Consider the following 13462-nt stretch of genomic DNA (forward strand, 5'->3'; position numbering starts at 1 on the left):
TGTCTTGCCCGCTAAACTCTGCCCTTATTTCCCTGGGGTTATTCCTGGCCCCTTGGCAACAGCTCATGTCCACATCCTGTCCTGAAAATTAAAGACTCATCTAGAGTGGAAACAGTACCCCGCCCCTTCACCGATAAGAGGGCAGAGACACTGGGAATGAGTACCAGAGTCGCAGGGGGATGAGGATCTTAGGGAGTCTGGGAGTCCCAGCTGCTCTCTTCCCAGGGTGATGCCCTGCCACTGCCAGCCCAGGGGTTCCACACCCATGGGAGGGGGAGGTCTCCTTTATGTCTCCCAAACAAAGACTCTGGCCTTCCAAAGAAGACAAAGGGCTCTGCACCCTCCCTGCCTGTTCATGACCCTGAGGGTCCCGGCCCCTGCTCAAGCCCTCTCTGCTGTTGCCGCGATCAGAGGCTAGGAGGGGTGGGGGTGATGGGGCCTTGGCGGCAGGTCCAGGCCACTGCCCCTGAGCTCTGGGGCACTGAAGGCAGTGGCCAGGTGCGGAGAAGGCTCTGCTGTGTTGAATGGCTCCAGCTGAGGAGGGCGCCTCATTAACAAAGGAGCCTGTGCCTACAAGTCCAGTAGACAGCAGTGGGGGACACGGGCTCCCCTCTCCCCCTGGCCCTGACCCAGGCCTGTGCCCACGCACTGAGCACACAGAAGCCCCTGCGCCGCCTCACCGTGGATAGTGAGCGTGCTGGTGGAGCTCTTGGTGGGCGTGCCTGCATCACTGGCCACCACCCGCAGCTGGTACTCGGCGATGCGCTCGCGGTCCAGCTCGGTGGTGGTGACCACCACGCCGCTGCTGCTGTTGATGAGGAAGTCCATGCGGGGCATGCCCACCGGCATGCGGTAGGACACCAGGCCATTCAGGCCCTCATCGAGGTCGATGGCCACCACCTGAGGGCGAGGAGGGACAGCAAGAGGGCGGGGAGGGGACACTGGGATGGATGCTTCTCCCCCAAGAAGTGCTCCCTCCTCCCTGCCAAGCCACACTTGGCTGCAGCCAGACACACCTGCTCCCCTCCAAGCCTTAGGTCAGGCCACTGTCCCCAGGGCACCCTCCCAGATGGTCTCTAAGGGGGTTGCACGTCAGCTGAACGGTGTCCAGATGCACCAAGTGAGGCCAGCGATGGGGTGGCAGAGGGACTTTTTGGAATAAGAGCTCAGGTCTCTACAGCGCTTTCTCCCCTTCATCCCCTGCTCTCCCCATTAGGAAGCTCTCCCAGATTTGGAGCAGCTGTTCCAGCTTAAGGACCCCCCCACCATTATCTGGAGTTCAACCACGTAGAAGGCTGGATTCACAGGCTTCCCCTCCCCCGCTTTGCTTTGATTTGTGAGATAGTAACAACAAAAATAAAATGACATCAAGGGTTCTTTTTTAAAAGTCACTTGGGGATTTCATTATTATTATTATTATTATTTTAAAAAGCTGTTTGTGGCCATGCACAGGCAAGCCTCCTCCCAAATTCCTATACTGTTCTCATTTGCACCTCCAGTCCTGATCAGATTGCCCGACTCAAGACCCTGTTACCCTTAATGTTTTACTGAAGTGGATTCAAGGCATTTGGGGAAATGTGTAATAATAAATAAAATAAGAGTTTTGGATTAAGCCAAGACTCTCAGGACTGGAAGACAATATCAAGGTCGTCTCATCTATTTCACATCCAACAAACTGGACGAGAGGTGTCTGGACTCAGCTTGAATGCTTTCCAGGACGGGGGGGGCTCAGTATTTTTACTTTGCTTGTGCATAGCTCTACCCCCTGGAGAACGCTCTTCTGCACAACCAGCAGAAATCTGTATCTCCTGAGCTCCTAGGTGGGACCAGGGAGCCACAGTTCAAGGGAGGGCCCTCATCCTGTATGTGAGGACAGTTTCCAAGTTAAACGCTCCCTGCTCCTTCCTCTATGAACTCAGAAGTTGCATTGGTGGGCATCTTTCTTCGCCGGTCGTGAGCCCCCAGAGAACAGGGTTTGGGGGTTGACTCGCTCTCACCCCGCCTCCCCTCCTGTCTGGGGGCTTCCTCGGGGACCGACTGCTGTTCCCTGGATTGAGGCGCCCCCTGTTGGGGGTTTGGGGAGCTGCCAAAGAACACCTTTCACCTCCTCCTACAGATGAAGAAACAGGCACAGTGGGTCTGTGGGGCACCACCAAACTCACCCCCTCTGGCATCCTGACAAACAACCCCATCTTCTTCTAATGGGAACAGGCTAACCTGATACAGCCATTGTGTCTCAGGTATAAGCCCTTGTGACACACACACAGTGATCACCACAGCTACCGTGTTTCCTGTGTCCAAGTTCCAGGGTGCTTCATACGTGTGTCTGATTGAGTCCCCACAGCACAGCCAGGCAGGTACTATTATTATCTCCATTTCACAGATGAGAAGCTGAGACTCAGAGAGGTTAAGCAGTTTGCTCCAAGTAACACAGCACCCTGGTGCTGGAGATAGGATTCATAACCCCGTTGGTTGGACTCCACGGCCCATGCTCTTAACCAGGAGGGTCTCCAGTGTTTCTCAATGGCCCCTGGAGGGCTGAGGTTTTGAAAGGACCTGAAATCCTGGATGTCATCTCCCCTAAACCAGCACCTTCAGGATCCCTCTGATCAGAGGATGATGGAACAGGAGGCAAAGAAGCCAAGCCCAAGATCAGACCACGTGCTTGGCCATGGGGTCTTGGGCAAGTCTCTTTAGAGCCCTGCAAAGTGGACAGAGGCCCCTCTACTGTAGTAGAGGGAGCTGATCTGGGGCTTATGGGAAGGCATGGGAGAGGCAGCTGCCCAGGGCTACACTCACCTGGCCTTCTTTGTATTCTAGAACCATCTGCAGGCTTAGGGAATGGAAGGTCCTGGGCCAGACCTCCATAATCAGGCCCTGAGAAACTTGGACGTGACTTCCAGAATTCCATCTTTGCCTCTCCCCCTCTCTCCACCTCTGCTTTTGCCCATCTCCCTATCCTTTTCCTGCCACACTTCCCTCCACGTCTCCAGAGCCTCTATCCTTCAAGACCCAGCTCCTCCCCTGCCCCAGCCCTGCAAAGTGTTCAGCCTGGGCTAGGCCCTTCAGGCACCCACTGCCCACTTCTGGGCTGGTAGGAATGAGATGAGAGAGACTCACTTGGTAGATGGAGACCCCCGCGGGGGTGCCTTCAAGCACCTCGGCCACAAAAGGCAGGTTCTGAAAGGTGGGGTCATTGTCATTGAGATCCAAGAGGTTCACAAACACTGTGGCACTGTTGGTGGCTCTCAGAGGGGGCCTGCCACCTGGGAAGACCAGGGCGAGAAGGGGCCAAAGACACGGTAAGATGGGTGCAAGAGAAAACAGACAGGAAGAAGGCAAGTGGCAAGAGGGGGCAGATTCAGAGCCCTCCATCCCAATGGCCCCTCCAGGAAGCAGCCTGGCCCTCACAGCTCCCCTCCCCAGCTCCCTCCGTTCCCTTGGGGTGCTCTAGGAGTCACAACTGGGGCGTGGGTATTACTCTACTCTTGGTGATCAGACATAGACCTCCTGGGTGGGCCCCAGGTACCCCAGAGGCCCAGTCACCGGGGATACCCGCAGCCTAAGGTGTGGGGGCTGTGAGGGACAAGAGGGGTCCATACAGTCAGTGACAGAGACGATGATTTTGCGCATCAGCTCGGCCTCGTGGGGGTCGGGGTTCTCCCGGTCCAGCATGGCATGGGTGGTGCGGATCTTGCCCGTGGTGCTGTTGAGGCTGTAGAACTTGTTGGGCGGCTGGATGCTATACACCAGGGTGCCATTCTCCCCCAGGTCTGGGTCCACAGCCACCACCTGCCCGGGAGGGAGCAGACCTCTTCACTGAGCCATGCCTGGGGAGGGTGTCTCTGGGCTGGCCGGGAGTATCTGAGCTCAGACGTTGGTCCTGGGGAGGGGGCATCCTGGCTCTGGCCCAGGAAGTGGGCCTCCCAGCTGAGCCCGGTAGGGGGGTCCGAGAGGGCTGGGAGGCAGGAGTTCTCTAGGGGAGGGGCTGGGAAGGGCTGGGGAATCTGTACTCCAGCTGAGATTTTTGAAAGGATTTGAAACCCTGGATTTTGGAGACTGGGTTCCTCCTCATCAAACCCTCCCTTCCTTCCTTCCTTTGAAGCATTAGATTGTGACACCAGAGATGACAGGGCATGTGGAGGAAGCCATGGCTGGGCCCGTTTCAGAAGGTGGGACCCAGTTAGCTGGGGCAGTCGTGGGGCTGGGGGAGTGTTGAGGAAGGAGAGGGTGGAGCTCCCTGGAAGGGAGGTTCATCGTCCCTGATAAGGGGCAGGGTCTCAGGACTGGACATCAGTCTGGCCCCTTCAACTCCCCGGCCCACAGCCTGGTTCCCCACTTATAACCCCCACATCATGAAGGGGTCAGCGCTTGGTGCCATCCTAACCCAGGGGCGGTGAACCCCACAGCCTGCTGTCCCTTAGTGTCCCAGATCCCACACAGCCAGGTCATAAGCAAAAGGCAAAGGGCCCCCTGCAGCCTTTGAGGGCTCCTCGTCTTCGCCGAGGCCCCCTGCGTGCACCGATCCCCCGCTCTGTGGGGAGGCTCCCTCATCCTCCAACTGCCCTGCCTTCCACAAGGAGAAAGCAGAGCCCAGAGAGGCACAGGCCAGTCTTAGGGTCACACAGCACCAGCCTTGGAGCTGACCCAGCTCCCAGCCTGGAGGCTCCTGAGGTGGCCCTTACCCCTCGCTCACCCCCGACCCTGCATTGCAGAGGCCACTGTGGCACCAGAGGTGGACAAGATCATTGCAGGGGGGGGAGGTGACCACAGTCCCTGGGGCCACATCAGGACAGTATTATTCTTAACTTCAGGACACTCGATGATGACAGCCAGGCTTGTCAGCTCCTTCATCTTACTTGATGTGGAGACTTTTGTGCTTTGGCAGCAGAATCTGTCCCTCCTCTGCTTAATCCCCAGCCAGAGGTGTCTCTGGGGCCACCAGACCAGAACAGACAGATGAGCTGCCCTGGCTGAGAACTCCCATCTGCCCCTGTCCATGGGTCCTGGGGAGGCCGGGGAGAGAGAGGCTGATGCAGGGCTGAATGCTGTGGCACCCTAGGCCGGCTTCCCCTTCAGAGGTGTGGGGGCAGCCCCCACTCCCACCAGGGACTGCTCGGCCCTCTTCTCCCTTCCCAGCCTTGCAGCACCAAAAGGTAGAGGAGGGGAGGTCCCTGCCTTCCAGGCCTGAGGTGTCCTTATCTTGCTGTGGGCATGTTGCCTCAGTTTCCCTAGCCTCCATAAAGAGGAGCCCAACACCCCCATTTTGCAAACAGGAGATAGGGCTCTTAGGTACTCCAGGCATAATTTAAAACAGGCCAAGTCGTTTCACAGATGGACATAGAAGACCAGCGTTCCTTGTATTTCTACAATGCTTCTCTCAACAGTTTGAAAAGGGAGAATTTTTTTTTTCTTTGAGACGGAGTCTTGCTCCATCACCCAGGCTGGAGTGCAGTGGTGCAATCTCGGCTCACTGCAATCTCCACTTCCGGGGTTCAAGCGATCCTCCCACCTCAGCCTCCCGAGTAGCTGGGATTACAGGCAAGAGCCACCACGCCTGGCTAATTTTTGTATAATAGAGACAAGGTTTTACCATGTTGGCCAGGCTGGTCTCAAACTCTTGACCTCAAGTGATCCTCCCACCTCGGCCTCCCAAAGTGCTAGGATTACAGGTGTGAGCCACCACACCCAGCCTGGGGGAGAGATGATTTTCTCCCTATTTTATTTTTCTGGATGGGGAAACTGAGGAAGAGAGCAGTTAAATCACTTGTTCCAGGCCAGGCCTGTTGCTGAACAGGCTGAGATACATTTCACATGGCGGGTGGTTTCTCCTCTTCTATTCCCTCTTCCTGCCCCTACCACGCCAGGGAGTGCCAGGGGTAGCTGCTTCCAAGTGACCCTGGTTGGGGCATGGGCACTGGTTTTGGGCCCCTTGACTCACTCTCTGGTCACAGGGTGGGTTGGGAGTACAGGAGAGGGTGGAGAGCTGTGACCCCTCCTGCAGGCTCCCTGCTGGGTGATTTTGTAGAATCTCACCGCTTTCCCCTCATTTATTTCCCATTTCACGCCCGTCATTTTTCTCCTGGCCTGACGGGGAATAATTCTCTCCTTCTCCCCTCTCCTTTATTTTGCTGAAGGGCTTTGAAAGGCTCTAAATCAATGCCCATCAGCCAGGTCCTTGAAGGCAGCTGCAGGAGCCAGGAAGGAGAGTAGGACCAAAATCTCCCTTGCAGACAGAGAAACGGCCACTCCACCAGCGCACGCCAGTGCAGGTGGACATCCTCAGTGCCTGCACGCCAGGCCACACCCGGTGCATGCAGATGCACACACCTCACCAATCCCAAATGCACCCAAATGAAGCCACATGTGGGAAGACACTTGTCTGCACGCAAGCTCTGAAAATCACTGGGGTTGCCTTGTGCCTCCGACTCCAGGCGCTGTGGCCCATGCCATGTCTAGAGAGGGTTCTTGAGAGAGTCTTGGGCCATACGCCCTAGTCTCCCTCCGACAAGGAAGACCCAGCCACCGCCTGGCTGAGCTGGGGGGTGGGGGGAAGGAAAGGTAAGATATTCACCAGCTGAATCAGTCCTCAACAACACATATTTTGAAATATTTTGAACACCTACAATGTGCCCGGAACTGTGCTAGGCAGCGTGGTTTGACAGTGAACAAGACAAGTGCGAGTCCAGCAAAGGAAGCAGATGATGGTAATGATAGTGATGATGATGACAGCTACCATTTACCGACCACTCCTCATGTGCCGGTGCTTCCTATATCTTGGCTCAGTACGCGCTGATCACAGCTCTATCAGGTGGGGACTCTTACTAGCCCTATATTTTAGATGAGAAGAACTGGAGCACAGAGAGGTTAAGCAACTTGCCCAAGGTCACACAGCTGGTAAGTGGTGTAGCTGGAGTGAGAACTTGGGCATTTTGGTACCAGAGGCTGCCTGCTTAATCACTAAACCACATGCCTCTTAATAAGCAAATAGCCTACCAAACAAATAAGCACAGATTGTGGGTCCAGCTCTGCAGGAAACAGAATTTGGAGAGGGGTCAGAGCTACTTTAGACAGTAGTCAGGCAGGGCCTCTCTAAGACAGCTGACGTTTTAAGCTGGGACAGATGAAAGAGAATGAGCTACTTATGGAAAGAGCAAGGGGTCAGGGAGGAAAGGGCTTGTGCAAAGGCTCTGAGCTGGGGGAGAGTTGAGTGGGTGCAGGGAAACGAAAGGCCTGTGTGTTGAGGATGGGTGGTAGCTGCGGGCGTGGGTGTGTGCGGTGGGTGTGGGAAGGGTGGGGTGGGAGATGAGTCAGGTGGTGGGCCAGCCCCTGTTCAAATATCACCTCCTCCTTCTGTCACCTGAACCTCGGTTAGCTGTTCCCTCTTTCCCTCTGTAGCCACCTCACCTCACACTTTGGCCACAGACCCTACCTCATCCTGGGCCACTGTGAGGCCCTAGAAGGCTCCAGGGGGTCCTCTCCAAGGTAATGAGACATACCCATGTATATGCATATGTATGCATATATACATTTTATGGCTATAAAATTGGAAAGAATTTTTATAACTTCCTTTTCAAAATATTTGGCTGTGACAAACTTGACTAACATATAAGCTTCTTTATTTCTGATTTCCTGGCAATCATCATACGTAACTGGGAATTCCAGAAAATTCTGGAAAATTTTCAAGAATTCTAGAAAAATCTAACCTCTTATTTGTCCTTGAATGTAATGAAATTTTCACAAACACTAAATTTCATAGTTACTAAAGCTGCCATCTTTCATCTGATAGATGTTTCATATAACAAGTTTTAATTTTGATTTTGCCCTTTTCTCTTTGAACTTTCAAGTCATCACATTTATTTTTCAGGTCTCAAATACTACCCTGGGGCACTGAAAATCTCCAGCCTGTGCCCACCTGACGCCAGCAGTGGAACAGCCACACCCGCTCTGTACTACAGATTGGGATGACTCGGTTGGCTCTTCGGGGTGACAATGGGGTGGGCCCTGCGGGTTTTGTAGGTCTGGCAAGGACTCTGGCTTTTGCACAGGGTGAGATGGGAACCACTGGGGTTTGAACAGAAGAGTGACATGACACTCCCCAAAGGCAGGCAGGGCGGGAGGTTTTTTTTTTTTTTTTTTTTTTTTGAGACAGGGTCTCACTCTGTCACTCAGGCTGGAGTGCAGTGATGTGATCTTGGCTCACTGCAGCCTCAATCTCCCAGGCTCAAAAATCCTCTTGCCTTAGCCTCCTGAGTATCTGGGACCACAGGTGTGCACCACCACACCTGGCTACTTAAAAAATTTTTTTATAAAGAGGTAGTGGGGGTCTTACTATGTTGCCCATACTGGTCTCGAACTCTTGGGCTCAAGAGATCTGCCTGCCTTGGCCTCCCAAAGTGCTGGGATTACAGGCGTGAGCCACTGCACCTGGCCTGTTGTTGCTTCCTGTACCCTCAGCCTGACAAGCGTGGGGCCTGGCATGCAGCAGGCGTTCCCTGATGGCTCGTGGATTTCCTGGAAAGTGAGGAGGCACTGGGCAGCAGGCCACTGGTCCATTGTCCATGCCTGCTCATGGCTCAGAAGGACATGCGGAGGGCAGGAACCTGGTGAAGGGCGCGGGGACCAAAGCTTGCAGATGCCCAAGACTGTGTGCAGTCCTCACCTGGCACACCCACTCCTTGTCTGCCGGGTGTACTGTTTGATAACAGCAATCCAGGCTGGTGTCCTGTGCAGCCCCTTTCTCCCAGAGCAACCTTCCTCACCTGCCCCTCAGTTCCCTTTGGGAGGAATTTCCCAAAAACCTAAGGGAAAGGTGAGGGTTGACCAGAAGGTGTTCAGAGGTGAGATCCAGCCCCAACTCTTGGAATCCCTGGCTGGGATGGGGAGGAGGTTACCCTGGGCCAGTGCAGTGCCCACGAGGCGGCAGCAGAGAGCACCCACCAAAGAGCCTAGAGAGCTGTGTCAAAGGGCGAGGGTCGTGGTTTCTAAACCTGGCCCTGGGCTGGAAGGAATTCCTCTACGGGGCTTTGAAAAAATCACAGATTCCAGATCCCTCACCTCTGCCCTATTCCATTGTGCCTATTCCAGTGCCAGAGCCATACTTGGCAGTGGCTCTGGATGGGAGAGGAGGTCAACCTGGAAAGAAGGACAAAGAGAGGGAGGGAAGGATTGGCCATCATGCCTATCCTCCTTTCCACATGTTCACTGACTGGCTGTCAGCTGGTGTGTGGGTGCCCCCTCCCAGAGGAATAAGGACCGGGCCAGGTGGTTTCTAATCCCTTGTCTCCAAGTCAGACAGACCAGGGTTCGAGTCCTGACCACACCCGTTATTAGCTTTGGGACCTTGGGCAAGCCTTTAAGCTCTAAGTCTGTCTCCTCCACAGCACAGTGGCAGCGGAATCCCTCTGCCTTGTGAGATTACGGTGAGGAGGAGAGAGTTCCTGAGAAGCCCTCAGGTGAGGCTCAGGGCACATCCCAGGTGTTCAGTCAATTGTCAGGATTCATGTCCCCCACAGGGCTGGGTGGGTGGCAGTGGGGACATCATGTGGGGACAAGCCTCCCCAAGTAAGGCCACGTGGTGTACAGGGTGGAGGAGGAGAAGGCTGAAAAATGTGGATCTCCCAGCAGAGCAGATGGTGTGGGGGTGGGACCTGGGCTTCCTCAGTTTCCCCAGGATTCTGGTCTCTGCTGGAGACGCCCTGGCTTTGGCCGTGTCTCCCCTCTGCACCCTGAATTGTGCACATTCCTGCACATGAGCACACAACACACACAGGGGCCTGTGTAAACCTGGCAAACCTGTGCCAGAAAATTCCTGAGGTGAACAAAACCCCTGCTGGGCAGCCCTGGGGGCTAGCCGGTGGGGGAGCTGACCCAGATGGATGACTGCAGGGGCACAGCAGTGAAAGACAGGTGCTGGGGTGGAGCTGGGGCTTGTGCAGTGTAGGGGTGGGAGCTCTCCAGAGGGGGTGGCCAGAGTCCCGGGCTCTAAGGGCACGTGTGGCTCACAAGCGGAACCGGCCAGAGCTCCCCTGCCACTGTCCCTGGGCTGCCTGAAGCTCCCTTTGACAAAGCCTGAGGCCTACTGACACTGGAGGCTGGATGAGGGCTTTCCCTTGACCTCTGACTGCCTTTCACCATGCAGGAGAACCGCTAGAACTCTATTGCAAGAGCCAGCTCAGAGGGACACAGAGTCCACCAGCCCCATAGGGGCAGGCCCCCTGGAATCATGGTGGGAGGGTCACAGACCCCTGGGAAGGGCCGCCTGGCAGTTCTGCTGCTCTGCCACCACCTACCGTGGTCACATCAGAGTCTGGAGGGGTCATCTCCACCAGGTTGATGTAGTAGGGTGCGTCCTTCCACGTGGGGTGGTTGTCGTTGATGTCCAGGAGGGTGATGTTTACCTGTGAAGCCATAAGGGGCGCTGGGAGACGCACCCAGCTGAGATGGGCCAGGGCAGGGCCTGCCAGGGGAAATGTGCTCAGATGCCCACGAGCAATCTTCGCATTAATTCTGCCAGCTCCACCAACCCTGGGAGTCTTGGGCAGGGCCTGGGCTTTTGAGGACAGGAAGGAGCCAGGCCCCTTCAGGAGAGAGAGTTCCAGTGTTGTCCCATCAGGAGGCAGTGGAATGGATGTGATAACCCCTGAAATCCTTGCTGTGACCTGGGGCTTCCCCCATCCCTGCCTCCAGTCTTCGCTGAAGGTGACTGACAGGGTGGGGGATCTAACAGAATCCCTTGAGCTTCCCCGTCTCAGCTACAAGCCAAGCAATTTCCCTGCTCACCTGCCACCAGGTACATTATTTATAGGGCTCTGATTCCTATTAGCAGGGGCCTCCCTTGACAGAGTAGGGCACTGAGCATTTTTCCATCAAATCCCTGGCCATGCGATACCATCTCCAGCCTCTCTGGCTGGGTAAGGATGGGGTGGCTGCTGCAGGCTGGGTGAGGGCTGCAGTTTTGAGGGTGAGCCAAAGAAACCGAATGGGGAACAGAGGGGAGGTGGCTGGAGTGACTGTCAGCTGGTCTCCCCCCTTCCTCTCCCACAGAGGGCTTCTCATTTCCCCTTTCACTTCTGCAACCGAGAGCTCATTCGAGGCCCCCACATTTCGTTCCTCTAGCTTTCTACTCTCTGGGGCACTTTTAGTCGGGGAAGAACAAGCCCCCAGGGACCCTCCAGGGCCCTGCTTCCTGCTCTGAGCTGCTCTTCCTCGCAGGAATGCCTGCTTCTGCTTTGCTGGCAGGCGCCAAGGCAAGGAGGGGCCTATGGGGCTCATGCCTTCTGCCACCTGCCCTCCTGGATTTTTAGGGGCAGGAGAGAAAGTATTTCATTTTGCTCCTCCTAAGTGCCCCTACATTCCTGGTGGTGATGCCTTTCTTCCCCACAGCTGTGGTGGCCCCGGAGGCTGACCTCTGCTGCTGCTGAGTTCATTTTTGCCCCCTTGCTCCCTCTCACAAAGCCTCACACTGGCTCAGGACACGGGGAGTCCAGAGGTATAAGCAGGGAGCAGCAGCCTGGCCAGCAAGGGGGAGCTGGGGCATGGGAGAGGAGCACACTCACGGTGGCGATGCCAGTTTTCTGGTTGTGGCCCACACCCCCATCCACTGCGCGAACAATGAGGATGTATTCAGACTTGGTCTCTCGGTCAAGCAGAGACGTGGTGGTGATTTCCCCTGCCAGAGAGAGAAGTGGGTGCGTGAGAGGGTTTGGGTGGGCCAGGGAGAGAGGGAGGGAAGGAGAGAGAGAGCGAGGGAAGGAGAAAGAGTGAGAACTTGCACGAGAAATGTTAGCAAGCTACCATGATCTGGCAGCCTGAATGTGCTCCTGAGCTGGTGCTCACAGTGGGAGACGGGAGAGCTCCTGTGCCTTGGGAGCTGGTTCCCTAGGGCTGGGCAACATAACCCCACGAGGAGGAAATATTTGCAGATGTGGGAAAATCTAGGCTGATTCTCGGGGCTAGCGGCTGGAGAACAGGGCAGGAGGGCCATTAGGCCTTAAGCTCAGTCACAGATCACCTCTTGTTTAGACTTTTGACATTATCTTACTGGCTTTCTCACCTGGAGCTAGTTACTTCAATCCTCTGTGCCTCAGTTTCCTCATAGGGTCCAAAGGGAACCATAATAGGACCTACCTCATAGGGCTATTGTGGGGTTAATTTAATTAAGATCATGGAAATCTTAGAACAGTGCCAGACGCTGTTTATTTATACAGTCACAGAAATACAATGACAGGAAATAAAAACACCAGGTGTTCACATGCGTCTAACTTGTGACTCATTACTGGACAGTTCAACCTATCCAACCTTATCGTGCATTGATAATTAATAGTTATCAAATAATTTCCTAATTATTACATTGCCTCGAGTTTTTTTAGTGTGCTAAATCTGAACAATTAAACAACATTTCTTGTTCGCCTGTATTTGGTCTTTCTTTGTATTTTGGTGTAACTGAAATGTAAACATCACCCTGATAGTGGTGTGCTGGTAAATGTTTGACAACTGGCTCCCCAAAATTAAAAAAAAAAGGCATTTGCCAATTTCCTTGGTGTAAATAGCCCCACCAGGGCCCATTTTAAGCTACCAACTTGATGGTATTGAATATGGAGTTCACAATTGAGTGCCTCACTAGCTCTTGGGAGCGGGGTGAGCCAGTCCCAGCAGACTTCAGCAATCACAGCAGCCAGGCCATTTACCATCTTGCATCAGCCATGGGAGAGCACCCACGTGGTGAAGATGTGAGATGTGGATTTGAATTCTGATTATGGCCCTTCCCAGACGCTTGGCCTTGGACAATTTTAATTTTTTGAAGCTTCAGTTTTCTCATCTATAAAATGGAGATAGTGTGACTTCCATGCAGAGCTGTTGTGAGGCTACGGTAATTCTAGGTGAGGCTCCCAACACTCAGAAAATGACTGTTTCCTTCCAATGGACTGTGAGCATTCTCCACGGGCAGGGCCTGTGTGCTATCCATCTTTTTATCCCCATTACCTGAGCTGTGTGACCTGGGGCGAGTCGCTTAACTTCTCTGTGCTTGGTTCTTTCCACCATAAAACAAGGCAGCTGGACCAGATTGCTTTTAGGACCGCTTCTACCCTGACAGTTCCCTCTGTGGCACACTGGTTTGCCCTCTGGTCTGTGCAGGGCTGAGCACGGAGCTGGGGGTGGGTGACAGGGCAGCTTAGGTGCTGAGGCCAGGAATGGAAGACTCACAAAGGTCTGCCCAACAGGCCACACTCCCTGCCAGGGTGGTGTCAATTAATTGGCAGGGCGAGGAAGAAATTAATCTCTAAAAAGTTTTAAACGTGAACTTGTCGGCATGATAGATGGCCTCTCCTGTCTGGGAAATTAGATCCAATTAAGGCCACCTCTGTGGAGCAGACCTGGCTAATTTGACCGAGGAGCTCAGAGGAAAACACTTACACCTTTGGAGCCAAAGTCGTGTTAAGGCAGCAAGAAAATGTCTGTG

General features: G+C 54.4%; 1 protein-coding gene across 1 annotated transcript in view; it reads right to left on the reverse strand.

The window, feature by feature from the left end:
• CDH23 (cadherin related 23) overlaps positions 1-13462 on the reverse strand; it is a 459756-nt gene that overhangs the window by 109401 nt on the left and 336893 nt on the right. The window contains exons 20-24 of the mRNA XM_054522498.2: positions 11559-11671; positions 10293-10400; positions 3603-3792; positions 3121-3266; positions 681-900 (exon numbers count right to left, since the gene is read on the reverse strand). Of these exons, the coding sequence (XP_054378473.2) occupies positions 681-900; positions 3121-3266; positions 3603-3792; positions 10293-10400; positions 11559-11671 (777 nt within the window). The remainder of the gene's footprint in view (positions 1-680; positions 901-3120; positions 3267-3602; positions 3793-10292; positions 10401-11558; positions 11672-13462) is intronic.

Source organism: Pongo abelii, chromosome 8 (assembly GCF_028885655.2).
Source record: "Pongo abelii isolate AG06213 chromosome 8, NHGRI_mPonAbe1-v2.0_pri, whole genome shotgun sequence".
NCBI lineage: Eukaryota > Metazoa > Chordata > Mammalia > Primates > Hominidae > Pongo > Pongo abelii.